The sequence below is a fragment of the Saimiri boliviensis genome, chromosome 1 (assembly GCF_048565385.1).
Source record: "Saimiri boliviensis isolate mSaiBol1 chromosome 1, mSaiBol1.pri, whole genome shotgun sequence".
Classification (NCBI taxonomy): Eukaryota; Metazoa; Chordata; class Mammalia; order Primates; family Cebidae; genus Saimiri; species Saimiri boliviensis.
This window is the reverse complement of record NC_133449.1, coordinates 180,473,107-180,498,309: the sequence shown is the minus strand read 5'-3', so window position 1 is coordinate 180,498,309 and position 25,203 is coordinate 180,473,107. Positions and strand designations below refer to the sequence as shown.

General features: G+C 36.3%; 1 protein-coding gene across 1 annotated transcript in view; it reads left to right on the top strand.

The window, feature by feature from the left end:
* The window catches only part of ADAMTS19 (ADAM metallopeptidase with thrombospondin type 1 motif 19), a 269,818-nt gene that overhangs the window by 211,411 nt on the left and 33,204 nt on the right, over positions 1–25,203 (top strand). Inside the window, exons 19-21 of the mRNA XM_039468879.2 lie at positions 11,800–11,935; positions 20,792–20,996; positions 23,890–24,042. Coding sequence (XP_039324813.1) covers positions 11,800–11,935; positions 20,792–20,996; positions 23,890–24,042 — 494 coding nt within the window. The remainder of the gene's footprint in view (positions 1–11,799; positions 11,936–20,791; positions 20,997–23,889; positions 24,043–25,203) is intronic.

Below are 25,203 nucleotides of genomic sequence, written 5' to 3'. Positions count from 1 at the left end.
AAATATATATAAATGCATCCTGAAATTGTGCTCCAAATTTGTTTTTAAATTTTTGTTCTTATCTTAGAGATTAAGGAGGCAAAAGAACAAAACTAGTTCAGCATCAAATGTGACACTAAGATATCACTTAGCCAGGTGTGGAGTAATCCCAGCTTCTCAGGAGGTTAAGGCCTGAGAATTGCTTGAACCTGGAAAGTTGGGGTTCCAGTGAGCTGAGATCACACCACCACTACACTGCAGCTTGGGTGACATAGAATGTCTCAAAAAAAAAAAAAAGAAAGAAAAGAAAGAAAGAAATCAATTAATCCTTAATCCTATCCCTTTATTGTACCAACAAGAAAATTGTGTCCTGCAGGTTAAATAGATTGTAGTTGCTCACAGAACCAGTTAGTAGGTCATGAGACCTCCAATTTACACTTGTATCCATCTGTAGATACAGTATATTATATCAGCAGTATATTATTTCAGTTCTCATTTCCACTTAACACATTTATTACATTTTCTATGGCACTGTAGTAATTGATTCCTTTTAATGCTGAAAAAAATATTCAACTACATAAAAGTATGATCTATACATATATATCGTGTGCAAAGAAGTGAACCATCTATTTTTTTTTCTGTGCAAATAAGCTATTGACATACATAGCCTAAACTTCTGCTGCAGCAGAAGTGGGGACGGTTACAGAGACTGGATTTGGGGAATTGGGTTTGGGAGAGAAGAGACAGAAAATAAACATGCAAGTAAGTAATAGGGTATGAAATTGTGGTAAGTACTCTGGATAAAAATAAAGCAAGAAGGGAAAATAAATAAGGGTTGTGAAGATGAGAAGGGGTGGGTACAGTTTTAAATATGGTGGTCAGAAAAATCCTCAGTGAGAAAATCACATTGATTAAAAAACCTGAAGTGGATATGGGTGTGCACCAACTGCCAAGTGCAGAGCATTCTCTGCAAAAACCCCGAGGCAGGAGAAGAGCTTGCGGCATACTCAAAGAATAGCAAGACTGCTTGTATGTCCTTCCTTTATTCTGAGTGTAGGATGCTATTGAAAAGTTTAAATAGAGGAGTGACTTATTCTGGCTTAATGTCTTTCAAAATTATTTCTGTTTCTGGATTGATCATAGAGTGAATAAAGAAAAAGGGTACAAGTAGAGTGTTCAGTCAAGAGGTAACTGCAAGAAGCCAGGAAAGAGATGACAGTAGTTGAACCACTGTGGTAGCAATAAGAGGAGGGAGGAAATGGTCAGGTTCTGTATAGATTTTGAAAGTAGAACTAATAGACAATGTTGATAGACTAGCTGTGGAGCGTGAGAGAAAGAGATGTGTCAGGGATGACTGCGATGGTTTTTGTCAAGCAACCAGTAGGATTAAGTCCTCACTGCCTTACATAGAAAAGTCTGTGGAATGGCAGGATTAGGAAGGAGTTTTATTTGAAATGTCTGTTGGACATCTAAGTGTGATGTCAAGTAAGCAATTAGGTATTTAAGTCTGGCATTCAGGAGAGACTATCAGGCTACAGATGAAGAACATATGGATGATATTTTTAAATGCCTAGCAAGACTAGTCACCAAAGACTATCTATTCTTGGCATTTAAAAATGTCATCCATATATTCTTTATCTGTAACCTAATATTGAGTGAAGAAAGACAGAAGCTATTCAAAGATTGAAACTTGGGGTATGCCACCATTTAGAGTTTGGAGAGATGAGGAGAAACAAGCAAAGCCGATTAAAATGAGTAGCCAACAACATAGCAGGAAAAAAAAACGTGCAGGAGACAGTGCTCTCCTGTATGGCAAGTGAAGAGAGCATTTCAAGGAGGAGGAAATGACTGACTGTATCAAAAGTTGCTAGTAAATAAAAAATAACATAAAGTGACAATGACTATTACACTTAAATATATTATAGTCATTCTATTTTATAAATGAATTATATTTGAACATGAAAGTCAATGGTTACCCTATAAAAATTAATTTTAAATGAAGTGTTTGGCTCGAAAGACTATGTGGATGTATTCAAGAGAAAATAACAAAAGAACTACCACACTGCCATGTGTGTACCTATGCAACAATCTTGCATGTTCTTCACATGTACCCCAAAACCTAAAATGCAATAAAAAAAGAACTGAAGAAAGGGACTCAGGAATGTTACCAAACGGAGAAAACAAATGTGGCAGTGGTAAGAGGGGATATGAGTCAAAGGCGTTTGTTGTTTTCAGTAGGGGATATTATACATCATTGTTTGCCAATGTGCATTTTTTAGGAGAAAACAAACTAGGGATGCAAAGGACAGAGGGAAAAAATTGCTGAAGTGACATCTGGATGGGATGGGATGGGATGGGATGTTAAAGGTGGCTTTAGGTAAGAATAAGGACAACTCATCACTAGTTAACAGGAGAAAAGATAGATGTTGGGAACCTAAGGTTGAATCTGTTTTCTCAATAAAGGCTATCTTGCTGAAAGTGAGGGTGGAAAAGGAAGTATTGAAATCTTGAAAAGAGAGAAAATATGAATCAATCACTTAGAGAATAAATGAAAAGGTCATGTGTATTTTGATTATGTGGAATAATAGTCTGTTTAAAGTTAATGGTCATAAGTTTAGGATACCAGTCCTTATGATAATAAATGAAATGGGTATGTGTATTTCGACTATGTGGAGTAATAATCTGTTTAAAGTTAATGATCATGAATTGAGAATGAAATTGTCCTTATAATGGTATGTTACCCTCTAGCTATGTACAGCATGCTAGTGCACTTGTGAAGTGAGTCTCGGAATTGCCAAGTGAGAATGATAAAGTAAGAGAGGCATAAGTGTTTGACCTGAGGTTGTATGCAAGAGGATGAAAGTGGTGGATCATGGAATTTATGTGCAGTAGAAGGAACATAAAGATATGGGGGCTGGAAAGATAGTAAAATGGTGACAGGATTGATTCACGATAGGGTCTTGGGGGGTTAAAGAATGATTAGACTCAGGGTACTAAAGGAAAAGACCTGTTAGTCTCATGGCACTAAAAGACTGGAAATATAGAAACATCAGAAAATAAAGTTGAGATTATAGAGCAGAAAGGGAGAGGGGTCTGGTAGTGGCAGGGAGCATGGCAGCCCCACCACCTCTAGATCCAAAGGTACCTGGAAGTAAGCAAAACAATGGTCACCCTGCTGAAGGCTACAAGGAGAATAAGCTGTGTCTCCTCTTAAGGAGGAGAAAGAAGGTGCCAAGAACATTCAAGGAGCATAGAGTGGGAAGGAACAGTCTTTGCCAGAGGGGTCAGAGCTTTGAGGTTCTCACCTGACTCCAGAAGCCCTTTTCCCAGAGCAAAGGAGACATCAGGGGCAGAGGAATGGTGAAATTATACAGAATGCACTTTGCTCTCCTAGGATACAGGGTGGTTACAACAAAATTTCAAATCACTCTCTCAACTTAAGAAAATGTTATTAGTCCCCCTTGCCACAGGAAATTTTCAGTGGCCTTGTTTCTCTTCCTGGGCCCTATTACTGCCCTATGACTTAAGCTCTTCTGTCCTCCCCTCCTCTCCTGCTGATGCTCCCATATGTACCCAGATTCCTGTTCCTCTGCTCCACCCATCCTACACTGATGCCAGGGGCTCATCTTTCTTAAGGGGCTTTGCTTTACCTCCTCTATCCAAATTTTTAAAAGGCACAAAATAGAAGCAAATACTTTCAGAACGAAAATACGGACAGTTATAGTTTTCTCTTTAACATGACTCAGATAAGATTCTTAGTCATATCTGCAATCCTACCAACAAGCCTGCATCTTGTGGTTGCAGGGTGGGCAACAGAGGAGTAAAGCGATGGACAGGCTGACAGTTCACGTCATAACCACTGACAGGCAGTTGATAGAATCCACTTACATTGAAAAGTCTAGACAGGAAAATGTTTGCACAGTGAATTTTTTTATTCTCATTTTTTCCTTTGGAATTTTGATCTAATAGAAGCTGCATCAGAAGGAGTTAAACATAGAACTTGTCAGTCTTCAATCTGAAAAACCAAATTGCTTAGGGTCAACATTCTTCCCAAAATTATATTAATTACTTCCTAGAATATGTTTTTTCAATTGCTAAACATTAAGGAATGGAGGTTGACTATTAATTCTTTTTGTTTCAGAGTCAAAAGAAATATTAGATATTCTAAAACATAACTTTTAATTATCAACATGAGAAAATTGAAGGGCTTAGAGATTAAGTGACTTCCAAAAGTCACATGACCCATTAAGGGTGGAGCCAGCATTAGTATAAATGACTCAGGGGTTCAAGTCTTCTTTCCTCCTCATTCTACTGCCTTCATGAACAGCTAAGGAGGCTTAATGTAGTTTCTTTTCACAAAATACAGCATGTCCTCTACAGATTATTTAGGTTTCCTTTGGATACAAATGGATGTTTTATTATATTCTGCTATGTAAGAATTTAGATATGCTCTTATTTTTATTTCAAATGGCTGATTTTGTAAAATAGTTATTCTAATAATACACAACTCCTATAAGATTTGTGCTTGAACAGACCTCCTCTTCCAAATGTTCCATTGTGTTTAGTCAACAGTTTTCAATTATCTTTATGTTAATAGGGCCCATATTCATTTCAATGCCAAAATAGTTCTGGGTTTTGGATATTATTTTCCTTTGCAGTTCATAAATAAAGTGGATGGACAGAATTTCAAGGATCGCATCATTTCTGACTTCATATCATCAATTTTATAGCCAGAAAGAGCTTTCTAATCTTTCAGCATATTCATGAATTAAATGAGAGTAAGTTCAAAGCACAGAATATTGGAAACAGATTTATGCAAAATTTATCTTCAATAGCAAAGAGGAATAATAGCAGTATTCTACTTCAGAAGAATATTAAGTAAAAGCAAATAAAGTATTACAGGACAGTATAAAATTTGTGTATAAGATGTTATTTTTCTAATTCTGTTGTAAGATATTAAATTGCCAATACTGTAATAAGTGGGAAAATGAAATTTAAAAGAAGACAGTTATCTAATGTTTATCATAATTATATTTTACATCAGCATCTCTAAGTTTTAAAATGGTAACTCAAATGGAACTTAATTTATTATGCTTTTGCATTAATTTATTAGTGTCAGTTATTATAAGATATGAAAAGCCTAAGAGCACCTCTTTGTTGTTGTTGTTGTTGTTGCTGAGATGGAGTTTCTGCTCTTGTTGCCCAGGCTGGAGTGCAGTGGCACAATGTCGTGTCACCACAACCTCCGCCTCCTGGGTTCAAGCAATTCTCCTGCCTCAGCCTCTCAAGTAGCTGGGATTACAGGCATGCACCACTGTACCCGGCTAATTTTGTATTTTTAGTAGAAACGGGGTTTCTCCATGTTGGTCAGGCTGGTCTCGAACTCTTGACCTCAGGAGGTCCACCCGCCTCAGCCTCCCAAAGTGCTGGGATTACAGGCGTGAGCCACCACGCCTGGCCAAAAATTCTCTTTTAAAAGGAATATTACCTTGAAATCTTTAATGAAGGCTGATAATCTCAGGTAAATTTTTTTAACCATTTAACATATGTACATGAGTTATCACACTTTCTGTTAGTCTTTTCAGAAACTAATAATTCTAGAAATAATTGAATTAGCATTGGTTATTAAAACTAGTTATTTTATTTTCAAATGGCTTAAAAATGTTTTTTGTGAAATAAAGGTTTACTTTGCATTAGGGTTCTAAAACATCTTAAAATATTTGAAGGAATGCTTTAAATTTATTTTGGCACCTCAGAAGTGCGGATCAGCTTGCTACAAGGTTCCTTTTGACATTAAAGACCTGTTTTAAGTGATCTTAGTCTTCAGAGGCATTAGAAATGTATTATTCCAAAATATCTGAGAATTGTGTGTGGAGTCAGCATTAACTGCCTAAATTTAAGATTTGTTTTGATCTAGTGAATAGATTAAATAAAATAGAATGAGGACCCCAAAATTCAATAACCTGTTTTGAAACACATGAAGAGTTAAACCTGCTTTCAGGAAATCCTAAGCAAATCTACTTTGAAGGAAAAAAAATAAGCCAGCATTCCACATTCTTCACACCAGTCCAAGTCTGTCTAGCTTATGACTGTCCTGGGATCCTCTAGACACTGCTTCCCTTGTCCATATCCAGATCGTAAGGAGATATCCAAGCCTTTGGGTCCAGGTTGAGGAAAACATCTCAGTATTCAAATGCCTATACCTTTTAAAACCCTCTAGAATATATATTTAACAGGAAAGAACATCTTTAAGGGTGTGATCTGTTCTGTTTTTACATTTTAAAGGTACTATCCATGTATCAAAGTAAACACTATTTGCCAAAGAAAATGCACCAGAATATATTTTCCATTTTTTATCTGCATTATTTTATTTCAATAATATTTAATATGATTTGATATTTTTTCATTAATAAAAACATTTTTATATTGACAGAAACGATAACCTTGATTTTTAATACCTATGTGACGATCCATGAACTGGATCTGGCATAAGAGGAACTGGATTCCTAATAATTTGACATTTAGTTTGCAATTGATTTTTTCACAATTTTTGAAAACATAGTATTGAGATGAACCTCTTAGTACAGAAAGCACTGACAGCTTCAATTATATGCTTACATTTTACTCTTTCATTCCTTTACCACTACTGACCATGCAACCACTGTTGATAGGTGGTTCTCTGCTTTCAGATAACTCACAGTCCATCTAGTGGAAGTCAGATAGTAATGAAATCACCATACTCAGTGATAAAGGAAGATACAAAAAGCCTTCCAAGGATGTACATTGGTGGAAAGGCACCCAGGTGCCAAGTGGAAGGCTTTCTTGGAAATGAAAATGTTATTACTAGAGTGTAAAATATGAGGATCGCTGGGTGGGAAGTGATCTGACCAGAATAGTAGGTAGGATGAAAGCCAGGTCTTGAAAATCCTTGAGTGTTAACACTTAAGTTAAATTTAACTTGACAGCTATGGGATCTTATTAAAATATTTGCATGTATATAAATGGCAAGATCAGATTTGTTATATATTAGGTATTGTGAACAAAGCAAAATAATTTTCATTAAAATAAAAAAGTGAAATAGTCATTTTAACACTCTCAGACAAAATCCTAAGGGAATAATATTTTTTTAAATGTGAAAAAAAGGATAAAAAGTAAATAGCATGATGATTTTGAAAGTTGTTTAAGTTAAATAAATGTAGGTGTAAAAAAATAATCAGCATTTTACAAAGCTCTAGAAAGTGCTCAGAGAAAAGTCCATCCTCATTAAAGTATATTTACTTTTGGTGCTCATGCTTACTGGCCATTGTTAATCCAATAGAAAATTAATAAGTAGAAATTTTAAAAGAAAATTATAAAAATTATAAAGAAATTTATACACACAAAGACACAAACACACATATAATCTCTGCCTTATGGAGTTCTACAGTTTAAAATTTTAGAATGTTAAATAATGTCTAGAAAATTTCAGTTATGCATATTGAAACACTGAACCCACACCCAAGAATATGTTTCAGCATTTACAATGCAAGTTCTAGTAATGTGATATACCTCAATAGAATATAGCTTTATTTTATACTATCTATTTTATGGGTTAAACACAGAGCATATATATATATATATATATATATATATATATATATATATATATATATTTTTTTTTTTTTTTTTTTTTTTGATAGAGTCTTGCTCTGTCACCCAAGCTAGAGTGCAGTGGCCTGATCTTGGCTCACTGCAACCTCTGCTTCCCGGGTTCAAGCCATTCTCTTGCCTCAGCCTCCTGAGTAGCTAGGATTACAAGCACATGCCACTGCGCCCAGCTAATTTTGTTGTATTTTTAGTAGAGACAGGGTTTCACCATGTTAGTCAGGCTAGTCTTGAACTCCTGACTTCGTGATCTGCCTGTCTCAGCTTCCCAAAGTATTGAGATTACAGGCAGGAGCCACCGTGCCCGGCCCAGAGTATATATTTTATAGTAAAAAGTGTCATCTTAACTGTAAGACTGGAAAAGAAGGCTTACTTGATATAATGGCTAGTCTTTCTTAAATTTCCAAAGCACAAAGAGTTAGTAAATAAAAGTTACTCTTCATTTTCAGATGTTGCAATTCAATAAAGAGATAAATGCATAATAGTTATTTTATTTATAATTGTATTCAAAACATCCAAACAGATTTACCCAGGACTAATTTAATGGGAATGACCAAGAGGTGAAGTTACTCACCATAAAGCAAATAATACTCTGTCAACAGCCTATAGCCCTCATAATTCAGGCAGAAAGTTCGTTACTTCATCACTTTCTGTTTGTCCCTAGGTACCACAGTATTGGATGAATTGTAGATACTATTAGATGCTATCATGGAAATTTCCTGTGTTGGCTGGAACATTTAAATACATAAAAGAAAAACTCAAACAATAACATTTCCATATGGCTTTAAGATCTCAGTTGTATTTTCATAGGTGTAATGTGTCTATAGCTGAGCAATGAGTTTTTTTCTAATTCTATTGTTTTTGTTCAATGAAATTTCTTAAAAAGAGCTAAGCTTCCCCTAGCTGCCAAAAACTTAACCACGTGTGAATCCTTTTTTACAATGTAAATAGAAATGTCTCAATTCATACTCAAGTACCTTCATACTTTCTTAGAAAACCACTAATGTGCCCCTAAAATGATGCTGACACCTGTATCTCTTTTGTATATCAATGCTTATAGTTAAAACATTCTTTTTCAATATTTTAGTATGTTAGCAGTAGACTAACATAACTAATGTTAGATATTTTCTGAGGATGGGGGAAAAGCATTACAAGCAGCCTTGGGTTATTTATTCTGTGACTACATATACGTTCAGCAAAAGCTTTCTGGATAATGCCCATCATGTTGTAGTTGGCAAAATGCCTTCATTTAAATGAATTTAGACAACTGCATCTATTCTGTAAAAGTGTCAATAAAGGTTTCAAGTTAAATTTTAGAACTAAAATTTGTATTTCATATAAGTAATATTTATTTATTCCTGCTTTTGGCTATGGCATCATAATAATGTAGAAATAATACATAAGCTGGTATTATACAAAATATACAGAACATCTATTTGATATGTACTTCAGGCCACAAAAGAGCCCCTGACGTATAGGAAGCTAAGAGGAAGTTGACCAAAAATCTGTCCCACATTTTTACATTTAGGTAAATCTTCCCTCCTGATGCCTGTTTTCTCCAGGTGGAAAAAAATATGAGCATAATATCATTTCTGTTTCTCTGGCAGTTTATTTGAAAATTATCTGAAGTTGTTGGGTTTTGAGCACTGCTGTGATTAAATCTGATTCTATACCTCATCCTTCTTGACCTACCAAGGAACAGTATGGACAGCTTCTAAGTATCTGCCAGGGACGCAAAACACTGCCTTTCCTTTCCAAGTTAGCATCAGATCACCTTGTCGCATGAGCTGTAAAGGTTCCCTCAAGAGGGCCTCAGAGGGTGTAGCTCCCACATTTAGGTAGGCGGTTTGTGTGCTGCATAAAGTCTTCAGCCAAGGAGACTGCAATCGAGTCCATGTTCCATTTGCTAAGGCATACAGCCTGCTGTGGGGCCACCTCTGTGTAGAGGATGAGTACTGTTTTCTAATTTATCTGCCTGTAGGCCATGTTTTTTTCCTAATCTACTTTTTAACCTGTGGTTGGGTGCCATCTCAAGGCCCTCCCCATTCTTGGCCCACCAGTGTACGCTTCTGGAATGCCATAGAGTCCTGGCAGGAGGCACACCTCATTCCACTCTAAGGAAAGGGCCTGTTATCCACTTGACACTCTTGTCTATATTGAGTTCCCATAGAATAAATTTTATTCCATCATGCTCCAAGATTTCCTAAAAAGGGAATAATTTAGCCAACATTGTGTTATCTCTGTTGATAGAAGATCCAAATGATATTAATAACATAATATGCAATAATCACATAATAATTATTTTATTTACACATGTATATAAATACAGATTTCTTTTTGTTTGTTTGCTTTTTGGGATGAAGTCTCCCTCTGTCACCCAGGCTGGAGTGCAGTGGCACAATCTTGGCTCACTGCAACGTCCGCCTCCCAGGTTCAAGCAATTCTCTTGCCTCAGCCTCCTGAGTAGCTGGGATTACAGGCATGTGCTACCACACCCAGCTATTTTTTGTATTTTTATTAGAGACGAGGTTACACCATGTTGGTCAGGCTGGTTTCGAACTCCTGACCTCATGATCCACCTGCCTTGGCCTCCCAAAGTGCTGAGATTACAGACATGAGCCACTGCACCCGGCCTGCAGTTATTATACTACAAATTGTGGTAGGACCATGACCTAAAGCTGTTCTTTGCTTTTTACTTGGCCACCCAGTTGTCTCTTTCTAGCTCCCATTCAAACTAAAGTAAAAGGTACTCCAAAATCATTCATAACGCCTGTCTATATCCCTTCCTTCTCATTCTTGATGTCAGCCTCTCTTTCTGTTTACTTAGTGGCAGAATGACTTCCCTGCCACCAGCCCAGCTTTTCACGTTTGTCATTACTAGCATGAATGCTCTAAGCTTCCTAATTATCATGCATGTCAGTCATAGGACCCTAACTAATGGGCCTTTCAGTAGTGAACCAGCAGACTTGTGATTTCTTCTTACTTCTTCGTGACCCATCTAGCTTCAAAATTTTGGGCTGATTTAACTATCTTATAATGCTAAACAATGAATTAAATAAGATTATTAAATATTATACAGATGCATATCTTTTTTTACTCACAAGAATGTTACATATAAGACTTACAAAGAGAAAGAGAAATTAGCACGTACTTACTAGACTTTTTCAATGTAAGATGAAAAACTCTTATAAAGGAAGTCTGCTTATAGGGCTGTAAGCAAAATGAATACAGCATAAAAATTGTCACTTTTACATCCTATAATCAAATTTTATCATACCAGATAAAGTAGAAAAGTCAGTTTTCTAGAATCTGGTAAAAGATGGTAAGAGTCCCATGTCTTTTTTATAGAGGATGGCAATCATTTGGGTAAAGATTTCTAGAATTATTGAGGTCTTTATTAGAGGTGATAAGAATAAAGGTTTGAGTTATACTCAAATGTGCTTTCCATAACTTATGATAAAGCACTAATGATGTGCAAACCGAATGATAAAATGTGCACATGTTTATGTGCTTTCAGGAAGACTCATTAGGTAGATTAGCTTTCTGGAAATACAGCTCTTCACCACTTAATGCTAAAAGAGGGCCACCATCCTTTACAGTATCTTCAATTCGTATCTTGCTAATTTATGTTGCCGTGATTACTTTGTATATAAAACTTGCCATTTAAATTCTAACAAGGAAAAAAATTACTACTCATCCCTTTTAAGCCTAGAGGTACATTTTGTTAAGTAAATTATAAATATCTTCATTGATCTAAAATGTGTTTAAAATATCTTTGAAAAGTATATAACATGTAACAAACCTACAGGTGTACCTTCCGAATCTAAAAATTTGATAGAAGAAATAAGACCTGGTGTTCAATAAATCAATGGAGTGACTATAGTTAACATTAATAGATTGTACATTTCAAAATAACTAGAAGAGAATTCAAATGTTTCTAGCATAAAGATAAATATTTAAATGGCAGACATCCCACTTACCCTGACTTTATTATATGAATATGTCAAATTATCACATGTACCCTGAAAATGTACCCTCTACATCCAATATGAAGCAATAAAAAATTTTTAATAAAAATTTAAATTATAAAAAAGTTTTCTAAATAAATAAGCATAACAAGCCTATGAAAACCTCCTAAGTCCATTACATAAAGGCTTATTTCTTTGTTCTTTTCAGGAGAAAGAAAGACAACAGTGTCCTGCACAAAAATCACGACCAAAAATACCAGCATTGTGGACAACAAGAAATGCAAATACTTAACCAAGCCAGAGCCACAGATTCGAAAGTGCAATGAGCAACCATGCCAAACAAGGTAATCCTATTTCCAGTGAACCTTAAAGCATTATTTGTCCACTAAATTGCTGGCCTTTAAAACACACTCAGAATATCATTGAAATCACATTTTCTTAAAAACATTGCAAAAGGATATGTACCAAAATGTAAGGTCTTAAATAAGCAAGATCTAAGAAAGCAAGGTACCAAGGCCAAGATTTTCCACTTTAGGAGGAGGTATTGGGAAGGATGGTTGCTGAGGAGTAATTAAAATTTATAATAATTTCATAGCTTCCAGGTCCCCTCTTCAAAAACCTTGTTATTTGGTTGAACATAGCTGTTTGCTCCTGAATTCTCTAAAATGATGTTTCAGAATTTGCCAGGCCGGGCACGGTGGCTCAAGCCTGTAATCCCAGCACTTTGGGAGGCCGAGGCGGGTGGATCACGAGGTTGAGAGATCGAGACCAACCTGGTCAACATGGTGAAACCCCGTCTCTACTAAAAATACAAAAAATTAGCTGGGCATGGTGGCGTGTGCCTATAATCCCAGCTACTCAGGAGGCTGAGGCAGGAGAATTGCCTGAACCCAGGAGGTGGAGGTTGCGGTGAGCCGAGATCGCGCCATTGCACTCCAGCCTGGGTAACAAGAGCGAAACTCCGTCTCAAAAAAAAAAAAAAAAAAAAAAAAAAAAAAAAAGAATTTGCCAACAGTAACATAAATGAAAACAGGACTGCCATGACCCAGACCCCAGCAGAACAGAGCCAGTGTAGTGTTTCTGGTTCCTCTGGCTAAATTCTCACTTCCTAGTCCAGAGTTCCCAAAACAAACTGCCCAATCCCTGATCTCTGATCACCAACTTTCTGACCCCGGTCTCAGTGACTGGACCATGGATGCTTTGGTTTCTCCTGACATTCCTCAATGAGTATTAGGCAACAAAGCAGGCAAGAAATTCACAAGTAGAGGAGAAAACAGCAATGCTGAGCAGCTGTAAGTGGAGTAGGAAGAAAGAAGCCCATGGCTTCCTTACTGGAAGTTGGGGCAAAGACAGATGAATGGAACCCGAGTATAATTTTGGACCAGCCTAGCAACTAGGCTACTTGGCATGACTACCAACACAGGGCTCCAATCCACCTGCTTCCACATAAAAATTAATGCTTAGCTTGATTGGGACTCTGCTGGGTGTCTGAAATCCTGAAAATTTTTAGGGATTAGGTGACAAAGAGTGAGGCTGGATTGATTCCTCTGAATATTGGGACAGGAATATTTACTTTGTCCTGACACTCAGGAATTTGTTGAAGCCCAGTGAGTTAGGATATAGTTGTAAGTTCTTAAGTAGTCAGGATAGATCTTCCCCTCACAAGAGCTTCTGTAATGGCTTCACGGTCAATTTACACACCCTACAATTCAGATAGGCAAATAATTTGCTATTTTGTAGCAGTTTGTAACTGATATAACTGTCTTCATGGCCCTCTACCACAAAGAGTAGGTATGGGAAAGTAAGATGGAGAGGAAGGAGAGGAACAAAGTTGCTAATTAACCACATTTGAGCTTTTCTTTCTTAAATAATCTCTTTGGAAATTAGTGTCATGCAGGCAAATGCTTATGCTTTGTCCTGATTTCCCTATTCACACCCCCCACACAAACTCAATTACTAAAACCCTCTAAATTTAGCCATGCTACATCTATGAGAGCTTAAAAAGAATTTGGAAAAATACTTTCTTCATCTGCAAGGTTTGAATTTCAAGGCTTGCTTTCTGTAAATTCAATATATTTTAGATACTGTAAACCAAAAAGTATCTGATACAGGTCTCAATCAATTTAGAAGTTTATATTGTCAAAGTTGTGGGTCATGACCCATGACATAGTCTCACATGTGCTGAATGTGACTGGGTTACAGCCTGGTTTTATTTGTCTTAGGAAAACATAAAATATCAATCAATACATGTGAGGCATAACATGGTTTGGTCTAACTTGAAGCCATTGGAGGAAGGGTGGCTTACAGGTCAAAGGTAGATTCAGAGATTTTCTGATTGGAAATTGGTTAAGAGTTAATTATCTACAAACCCACAAGCAATAGAAAGGAGTGTCTGGGTTAACATAAGTAGTTGTGGAGACCAAGCTTCATATTATGTAGATGAAGTCTCATAGGTGGCCGGCCTCCAGGGGCAATAGATGGCAGTGTTTCCTATTCAGACCCTTAAAAAGTGCTGGACTCTCAAGCCAGTCTCTAAAGGATCAGCATAAGACCTGGAAAGGGAAGGGGATTCTCTCCAGAATGTAAATTTCCCCTGCAAGAAACAGCTTTGCAGGGCCATTTCAAAATATGTCAAATTTTGGGGTAAAATACTTTGGTTTATTTGAGGGCCCTGCTATCTGTCATGTGATGTTATAGTAGTCAGGTTGGAATTTAGTAACTTATTACTACAAAGAGTCTATTCTGTCAGTCTTAGGATCTCTGTTTTAATGTTAATGCTGGTCAATTGTGTGCCCTGAGCTCCAAAGGAAGGAGAGTAATGATGAGGCATGTCTAACTATCTTCCTTTCACATAATGGTTTTAACTAGTTTTTCAAGCTTAGTTAACTCCCCTTAGCTGAGAGAAGAGGGTTCATTCAGTCAGCTGGGGGGCTTAGAATTCTATTTTTACTTTATAGTAGTAGAAGCTGATGATCAACTTTTCTTGTCTTTTACATTCCTGCTCTCACAATCCTACCCCAGGCAAATATATGCTTCTAAAAGAATAGGAAGAATGATATATAAAAGGATGTGGATAAGAGAAAAGCATATGAACATACCTTCAGCAATGTTATGTTCTTTGCACATTCCTGGGTGCAGGCTTTTCAGCCTAACTGCGTAAGTGTGTGAACTAGTAAAGCTTTTTCACGATACAGAGTAGTAATCAGGTACAGTGACCTAGAGAATTATCCTTGGATAATTTCCATTCAGTGCTGGACAGATACATAAAGTAGCATTTTTGGCCTTGGCCCTGTGAGCTAAACAACTGGGATCCTTACTGTTACTGCTGTTTCTCATAATTCTCTTTTTCTCTAACCCCTTTAATAGATATTAAGATGCTAAGTTATCTTGTGTTAAATAATATTAAAATACTTCAAGACACAATCTGTTTTATATGCCATATGATTGTTCCAATTTGGTGACAGAGCCATAGCTTTTTCTGATACATCAGGAATCTTGAATGAGCTGGATTTGAGGACTACAGCATATTTGTTGCTTCCTAAGTTGATTTATGAAAGAGCAGAGTGTACATACAACACACTATTTATTGTTCATTCCCTGACCTCAACTATCTTGGCGAAAAATGTCTCGATAATGACTTAGTAAAATGAATAGTTTTAAAAGGTCAGTACATTTCTGAGTGAGAAATTTTTGCAGCTGAAGACTGGAAGTCTTTTTGTTAGAGATTATTATCTCCCTTTCCTTGGAAAGGGAGGCAATTTATTTTGAACCACCAAGCTGTGATGTTAGTGAGGTTAAGCAAAATATTGGAAAGAAAGAAATGAACATGGGCAATTATTAAGGGTCATCACAGGAAAACTTTCCAAGACTTACTGGAAGAGCACCTCCTTTATTCCTCTTGTCTTTCCCCTTTCTCCAACCTAGTAAAAAGCATTCTGATTTCCATTCATATTTATTGAAAAAGCCACTAAATGACCTGATGGCATTCTATGGGCCAAATATAAAATAAATTTGCTAGTAAATATCTTTGTAAGTAGAAAGTCTCCTACAAGTAAGGAAATGGAATCCTTCCAAATTAGGTAAGTTCTAAACCACGAAAATATTTTCTTTCACTAGAATACATTTTATATTTTAGTTCTTATTTTTCAGTGGTTTTCAAAAGGAAAAGGAAAAGTAACTTTTTATAATTATATTAAAGATCTCAATTTTAATTTTACTTTAAAAATATGGGATTCCATAAAATTGCAAATACTTATCTTTTCAGTACAGAAGAACCCAGTAGTGTCTTCTGGGTTCCATAGCTGAAAAAGATATATAAATGGACTTAGATTGGGATTATTTTCCAGATATTCTGGTGCAGAAATATGAAGCAAAAACTAAATTAAATTTGGAAGATATGTACGTTAGGAGAAACCCACCAGGGGACTCCAAAGCAAAATGGCAGGTCTGCAACGTGCTTGATAGACCAGGAAACAATAAGTTTGTAGAGCCTTCTATTTCTTTTCTCAGAAATAGAAACATAAAATCATTTACAATTAAACTAACTTACAGATGAGATTTACTAGGCTGTGAGAGGATGTGACTCCTCAAAATGTGGATCATTGCTAGAAATAGTTGGGTTTGGTAAATCTGGAATGAGATTACTTCTGTAAAACAGAGAGAAACATAAATTCCATTTCAAGAAATGTTTATGGCTGGGTACAGTGGCTCACATCTGTAATCCCAGCCCTTTAGGAGGCTAAGGTCAGTGGATCACTTGATGTCAGGAGTTCAAGATCAGCGTGGCCAACATGGTAAAACCCCTTCTCTACTAAAAACACAAAAATTAGCAAGGTGTGGTGGTTCACGTCCATAGTCTCAGCTGCGTGGGAGGCTAAGGCAGGAAAGTGGCTTAAACTCAGGAGGCAGAGACTGAAGTGAGCTGAGATTGTGCCATTGCACTCCAGCCTGGGCAACAGAGTGAGACTTCATCTAAAAAAAAAAAAAAAAAAAAAAAAAAAAAAAAAAAGAAGAAGAAGTAGAAGAAGAAAGAAAAAAAAAGAAATGTTGAAAAGCTATTATGTTAAAGTGTTATGGATGTTGCGGAGAGATCCAAGATGGCTGATCACTAGCAGCTCGGGATTGTAGCTCCCAGTGAAAGCACAAAGAACAAGAGGACACCACACCTTCACATGAATTCTTGTTGCTCACGCACCAGGAGATTCCCAGCGGAGGAGCGCCACGGGCTGCCAGCGCTACTCTTGTGACCGGTGAGGCGGTTTTGCCGGCGCCTCGGAGTGTCAGTTCTTGGTGCAGAGTCAGAAAAGCACCATCAATCTTAACGCCGCTGATTTAGTCGGCGCAGTGGGTTGCTCAGATTTCGGCGCTGAGAATCAATAAGTTGGACGTCCACTCAGAAACCCAATTACAAAGACGGTAATTATAAAGACCACAGATGGATAAATCTACAACGAAGGGAAGAAAACAGCCAAAAAAGGCTGAGAATAGCCAAGATCAGAATGCCTCTCCCTCAGCAGGGGATCACAGTTCCTCATCAGCAATGAAACAAGGCCTGATGGAGAACGAGTGGGTTCCAATTACAGAAGCAGGCTTCAAAATGTGGATAATAAGAAACTTCTGTGAATTAAAAGAACTTGTTCAAACACAATCTAAAGAAACTAAGCACTTTGAAAAAAGGTTTGACGAAATGTTAACAAGAATACATAATTTAGAGAGGAAAATAAGTGAATTGATGGAGCTGAAAAACACAATACGAGAACTACGTGAAGTATGCACGAGTTTTAACAGCCAAATTGATCAAGCAGAAGAAAGGATATCAGAGGTTGAAGACCAACTCAATGAAATGAAACAAGAAGGCAAGATTAGAGAAAAAAGGATAAAAAGGAACGAGCAAAGTCTCCAAGAAATATGGGACTATGTGAAAAGACCTAATCTACGCTTGATAGGTGTACCTGAATGTGACGAAGAGAATGAATACAAGCTGGAAAATATGCTTCAGGATATTATTCAGGAAAATTTTCCCAACTTAGTAAGGCAGGATAATATACAACTCCAAGTAATACAGAGAACACCACGAAGATATTCCTCAAGAAGAGCAACTCCAAGGCACATAATCGTCAGATTCACCAGGGTTGAAATGAAGGAGAAAATACTAAGGGCAGCCAGAGAGAAAAGTCAGGTTACCCACAAAGGGAAGCCTATTAGACTTACAGCAGATCTCTCAGCAGAAACCCTACAAGCCAGAAGAGAGTGGGGACCAATATTCAACATCCTTAAAGAAAAGAATTTTCAACCAAGAATTTCACATCCAGCCAAACTAAGCTTCATAAGTGTAGGAAAAATAAAATCCTTTATGAACAAGCAATTGCTCAGAGATTTCATCACCACCAGGCCTGCTTTACAAGAACTTCTGAAAGAACCACTACACATAGAAAGGAACAAACAGTATCAACCTTTCTAAAAAATACCAAAAAGAGCATCAATATAATGAAGAATTTACATCAACTAATGGGCAAAATAGCCAGCTAATATTAAATGGCAGTATTAAACTCACATATATCATTATTAATTCTAAATTTAAATTAACTAAATCCCCCAATCCAAAGACAGGCAATTTGAATGAAAAACTAAAACTCATCAGTATGCTGCATCCAGACCCATCTCATATTCAAGGATACACAAAGACTCAAAACAAGGGATGGAGAAAGATTTACCAACCAACCAGAGAGCTAAAATATATAAATAAAAAGCAGAAGTTACAATTTTTGCCTCTGATAAAATAGTTGTTAAAGCAACAAAGATCAAAAGAAGCAAAGAAGGACATTATATAATGATAAAAGGATCAATGCAACAACAAGAAGAGCTAAAGATCCTAAATATATACACACCCAATACAGGAATACCCAGACATACAAGACTAATAGACTCCCACACAATAGTAGTGGGAGACTTCAACATTAATATTAGATCAATGAGACAGAAAATTAACAACGATATCCAGGACTTGAACTCAGATCTGGAACAAGTAAACGTAATTAACATTTATAGAACTCTCCACTTTAAATACACAAAATATACACTCTTATCAGTACCACATCATATCAACTTAGAAGTTTAAACGAAATGTTGGTTGGCTCCTTGTTTGTTATTCTCTTCCCTCATTTTCTTTTATGTCTCCATTATTAAGGACAATTATGGGCATACCCATATTTAGACTGCATTCTAGCCCGGGCAATAAAGCAATACCCCCATCCTCTCTCCCTCTTCCTCTTTCTCTTTCTTCCTCTTCTTTATTAAAAAAAAAAGTGTTATGGATGCTAACAAAAACAAAACATTGATCTATGCCTTTGAGGAACTCATATACTACAAAGGTAAAGAAGGCCAAATTCATTAGGTAGCCTTTGAGCTCCTCTGCTTCCCTAGGGAACATCTAATAAGTCATGTGAGTGCTACAAAGCCAGGTAATAGAGAGCAAAGAAAAGGTCAATCCCTGTTGGTTGACTAGAGAAGCCCTTCTAGGAGGAATGGGCTTGGGGCTAGCTCTCAAGGATCCAGGCAGAGGATTCTACAAATGTCATGAGGTGAAAATTGTGTTTGGTGAGCAAGATCAGCATATGGTTTATTTTCTGAACAAGTGGGAGATGATGCTAGAAAAATATATGAATAATTATGAATCATTTTAAATATACTACCATATATAGTATATCCTGAACCTATTGTATGTCAGGCAATATAAAAATAAACCCTTTTACAAATTAAAAAATACAAACTTACAGGTAATAAGTATTATTTCAGGAATATACACAGCTAATAAGATACCCGCAAATAAACTAAGGAGTTCTGATATATATTGTGCTGAAATAGTTAATTTGGGTCTTCCTATAAGATTGCTCAAGTAATGGGAAATACAGGGAAAATTTTTATTGACAAGAATCATACAGAATACCAAATTTTAAGAATGACTTTTCTGACATAGGTTTAGTTCTTTCCTGAAGTGAATTTGGGCAGGTGTTTAAATTAGTGGTCCTTAAGGTGAATCTCCATTTAGGTATTAAAATACATATGTATTAGCTGGTGAATCAGTGAAATCAAAGAATATGGAATCCTGAGAGCCCCTAAAATGGGGTCACATTAAGTTTAGCCCCAAGTCTGTTACTCCAGTGTCTATGATCATATCACAGCTAGACAGTGGCTAGCCTAAAGAAGCATATGTAGCTCCATCTGGGAGGATATAGCCTGATCATAGAAATCTACTTGCTGCTGCTAAGCATAATACCTTGGTGATTGCTTTGTCCAGTTAAGAGGTCAATCACAGGTTTTTTTCACCTTGCTAATACCACCACATCTCTCACTGTGAGGTAATCTACAACCTCATTTGAATTATTGACTCCTCAACCTTAAGCATCTGTGTGCCAAAGTTTCCCTTTCTGTAAATTTGGCCCTGATACTTGTGGCACCCAATACATGGGCTATTGTAACTATTTACATTATAAAGAATAGGAATAACTCCTGAATATTAACAATTTTATACTTACAAAGCCCCACAGTATAGTGATATGGTAAGTGGTGAAAGGCAATTTATAATACGACATGAACAGACTCTGATGGACACTTTGAGATTCTAATAAGAACAAGTTCCTGAGATAAGAAATACAGAGCATTCAATATAAGAGGAAGCCTGGGCATCTTGGAGAAAACTACTGTGTTTGGTCAAAAAAAATAATAAAAAGGTATAAAGTTACTGTGTAACATTCTGCTAAGTCTAGACATGTCAAAATTTATGGTAGTGATATGGTTTGACTGTGTCTCCACCCAAATCTCATCTTGAATTGTAGCTCCCGTGATTCCCACATGTCATAGGAGGGACCCAGTGGGAGGTAATTGAATCATCAGGGTGGGTCTTTCCCATGCTGTTCTCATGATAGTGAGTAAGTCTCATGAGATCTGATGGCTTTATAAAGGGGTGTTCCCCTCCGCATGCCCTCTCTTGCCTACTGCCATATAAGATGTGTCTTGCTTCTCCCTGCCTTCCACTATGATTCTGAGGCCTCCCCAGCCATGTGCAACTGTGCCAATTGGACCTCTTTCCTTTGTAAATTGCCCAGTCATGGGTATGTCTTTATTAGCAGTGTGAGAACGGACTAATACAGGTATATAGATATCTTTAAACTTGTTTCCAGTGACTCTTGCTTTACTTTCAGGTGGATGATGACAGAATGGACCCCCTGTTCACGAACTTGTGGAAAAGGGATGCAGAGCAGACAAGTGGCCTGTACCCAACAACTGAGCAACGGAACTCTGATTAGAGCCCGAGAGAGGGACTGCAATGGGCCCAAGCCTGCCTCTGCCCAGCGCTGTGAGGGCCAGGACTGCATGACCGTGTGGGAGGCGGGAGTGTGGTCTGAGGTGCATACATGCCCCATTTCTTTCTCCATTCCTACTCTGACTCTTAGCTTGTACAAGACCAGGTTGGATCGTGTTCAGAATCTGCATGGCAGTTGTTATTTTTCCTATGCTATTTATTAAATTTGTTGATGAAAGGAATATATTCAAATAATTTTGAAATAGAAAAATACAAAGATATTTACTTTCTATTCTATAAATATTATAATATAACCAAAGGCATAGTTTATATACATTTCAAATTCTGCATTTTTACTTCTGTATGATGACACTCTTGAGTTGACACACATTAAAATACACACTTAACTCATTGCATATCTCTGAACATTTAAAAGGGAAAGAAAGAAAATTAACATTTAATTATTATATGTGAACAAGGAGTATATTTTTACTTAATATTTAGTATGCTGTTTATATTTAATCACCTGTGCAGGAAACTTAAAGTTTCATCATTTCATCACTAAGAGTAATATAGCTCAGAGAAAGTAAGTAGTTTACCCTAAGTCCTACCTAAGTTGTAGAGCTGGGATTTGAGCCCAAGATTGTCTAACACATTGCACTCACCAACCTCTTACTGTCTTGTAGTGTATAACATACAGTTGTGTTCCATGCCAAACCATAGTGATTCATCTTCTGTTATCATGATGCTTATCTTTGCATAATAATAAATGCCACTCATAACTTACAGTTACCGGTTGCTCTGAAGCACTTTAAGTGAATGTATGCCTGCATTTACTCTTATAAACATACTTATGTACTCATATTCACACATGTACCAACACACCTACACACACAGAAAGGAAAACCATCCTTCTATGAAATTTCAAAATATTAGGATGAAAAAATGACAAATAAAAATACTGTATTGAATAGCTACTCTTTTGAAAATGAGGATAAGGAACCTTAGATAATACAGTTTCTAAATGTTTTCAATTAACCCAACCCCCTCCAAAAAGCATATTCACAAAAAGCCTGGCTTTCTATTTTCTTACTATTCTAGGTTATACTGTCTACTAGATTCTTTTCCATTTATAATGTATACTTTTGAAAATGAATGCCGTATCATATTTTGCATTGAAATGAATCAGTTCAATCTGGAGAGAAGAATCACATGAGCATCAGAGAAACAAAATACCCCACCCCAACCTAATCATAACATGTTTGCAAACTCTTAAGGAGGAAATTGGTCAGAAATATTCTACTATACAGATTTTTGGCACCAGCTGAGAGAAATAATATGTCACAATACAATATGCCAATTAAAATTATTTTGGTTTAAGGTAAAACTCAATTTTGGTAAAATTAAGGTAAACTCAATTAAGGTAAAATTATTTTGGTTTAAGGTAAAACTCAATTTTATGAATCAGGCATAATTTGACTTGCAAAAACACAAAAATATATGTACGAAAGTGCCAAATCGCAATGTGTAGTCCACTTTAAAACTGAACATATTCAAATGCAAACTGTAAGTTATAAGACAATTACTTATTTTTGCATGACTTAGTATACCTATTTAAAATGTCATTAGTTCCTTGCTTAAGTTTTCAGGACCACAGATGTCATTAAAGTTTTCCAACATAGCAGGGGATGAGCTCAGCTTCTGCTCTCCTCATGACTCAGAGCAATGATTTGGAAATATGCATGATTATTCCTATATGACATCATTGACGAACACATACTGCAGCCTTTTATTTGGACCTTTTCTATACACAAATATAAATTGGACTTTCAAGTTTTGTTATATTTGGTATACCCTGTACACACATCCAGAGCAATTTTGGTCCCAATGTCCGGGTAGTCAGTGGTGCTTGCCTTTGGAAAACAGGAATACTTATGCATATTCCATGTTGTGAAGGATAAATGTAAATGAAAGAATAGATTGTACCTACAGAAGATGAGTGGAATATATATATATGCTTCAATCTATTATATCACCCTCATCCATTAAACATGAGGATTATTTATTTTTTAAATAATAAAATAATTTATTAAACTAACAAAAGGATTTTGAACCAAATTGTATTTTCATTCCAAAATATTATTTAGAGGAATTTATAGCAGTATATAATTAATTATGTAAAGAAATTCTAAATTTTTATCAGGTATGGTTGCTCACACCTATAATTCTAGCACTTTGGGAGGCCAAGGTGGGTGGATCACTTGAGGCCAGGAGTTTGAGACCAGCCTAGCCAACATGGCAAAAACCTATCTCTACTAAAAATACGGAAATTAGCTGGGTATGGTAGTGTATGCTTTTAATCCCAGCTACTTGGGAGGTTGAGGCGAGAGGATCGCTTGAACCCAGGAGATGGAGGCTGCAGTGAGCCTAGATCATGCTACTGCGCTCCAGTCTAGGTGACAGAGACTCCATCTCAAAAAAAAAAAGAAAGAAAGAAAGAAAGAAAGAAATTCTAAATTATATTTTTGCTAAGCTTTTCTCTATTTCATCTTTGAAACATGTTTTTGAGAAATGACATGCTAGAGAAATTGTCATTTTTTACAAACGTCTTTGATCTAAGTAAGAGTACATCTTAGAAAAAGTAAAATGAATTTTTTACATAATTATATTTAAAATGTGACATCAAATTTTAGAATTTTTATTTTTGATCATAGTGTATTATTTGTCATTCTTAAATAATCCCTGTTATATTATCTCTGTACTAATAGTTCAGTATTCCTGAAACCATTTATCTCCAGCATTGTGCCTTTAGCTCCCTCTAGCATCAGATACCGGTGCTTAGCCTGTTGTTACCCTTAAACTTATTTTTTATTTTATCTGGTTTTTAAACGGGTGATGGGCTCACGAGAGATTACTGGAAACCAGTACTTAATTGTATCTATCATCTGTATCTCCTATTCACCAATTTTATCTAAAACCTCTGATGTTATCTTCCAGTGCTCAGTCAAGTGTGGCAAAGGTGTACGTCACCGGACTGTCAGATGTACTAACCCAAGAAAGAAATGTGTCCTCTCTACCAGACCCAGGGAGGCTGAAGACTGTGAGGATTATTCAAAATGCTATGTGTGGCGAATGGGTGACTGGTCTAAGGTGAGAACCATTCTGCATATTCTCAGTAATAGCTTTCAATAATGTCAGCATTGCCCTGGGTAATATAACCACACAACATGGAGTTTAGGAGGGAAGGAGAGTAGAATTAAATATCATGGGATATGGAGCATTATATCTGTATCCAAGTGCAAATTTTGGCTGGCTGTCCATAATCATAAGCTTTGTAAAACAGTGTTAAGAATTAAGATAAAATGTACAAAGCACTTAGCACCATACTTGACACAAAAGAAGCACTCAAAAAATAGTAGCTATCATTGTTTTTTTGTTAATTTTTGTTCATATAGTTCTCTGAATATTTTTGCATAAAACTTATCTAAATAAATAGAATACTGTCAGATAAACCAGTTCAAAATATAATTAAGGTAGCAGAAGAACCAAATCAAGGGAACTCACTTCTTAGTAGATAAAAGGCAGTCTTTTTCCCACCAATTTTGGGAGTTGTTATGGTAGAAATGGAAAGGAACAAAATTGTTGACATCCTTTGTCAAATCAAGTGAATATAATTTATTTGGCAAAAGAACAGTAAGCTTAATTCATGATAATAGTAATGCCTATTTGAAGTTTATAAGAGTAAAGTGGAGCCTCATACGGGGCTGTAGGAAATACCTAACCTGTTCATTCTATGAAATATTAATAAACTCCATGTTTTAAGATAAAATTCTGATCATCTTGAGGTAAAATAGTTTTTACATGCTGTTTTTCAGAAATGTAAATATGAATCAATGATCCTACTTTCAGCTGTGATATTATATACTTATTATCATGAAATTATAAAATTCTAGGGCTTAGTTCCATGTTCAGATGGTCATAATGCTTTGGATGAGACATAGTAAATCCTCTCTCTTTCTCCTCTTATTGTATAAAAGAGAAAAGAAAGTGATGGCTGCTGGGTATGGAGAGGAGTATAGCAGTATTTCACAAATAACCCTAAAGGGCATTCTGGGAGAACTATTTTCAATATAGAAAATACTCTGGTTATCCCACTTTCCCAGTGTTGCCCCAAAGCAAATCCATGGCATTTGAAATATAAGCTATTTTCTCATGATTATTTCTTTTGTCTCTAAGAAAAGTTTGCATGTTAACATTGCATCTGAGTTCTCAGTAAACTAAACTCTTTCTACTACTTACAACATTCAGAAT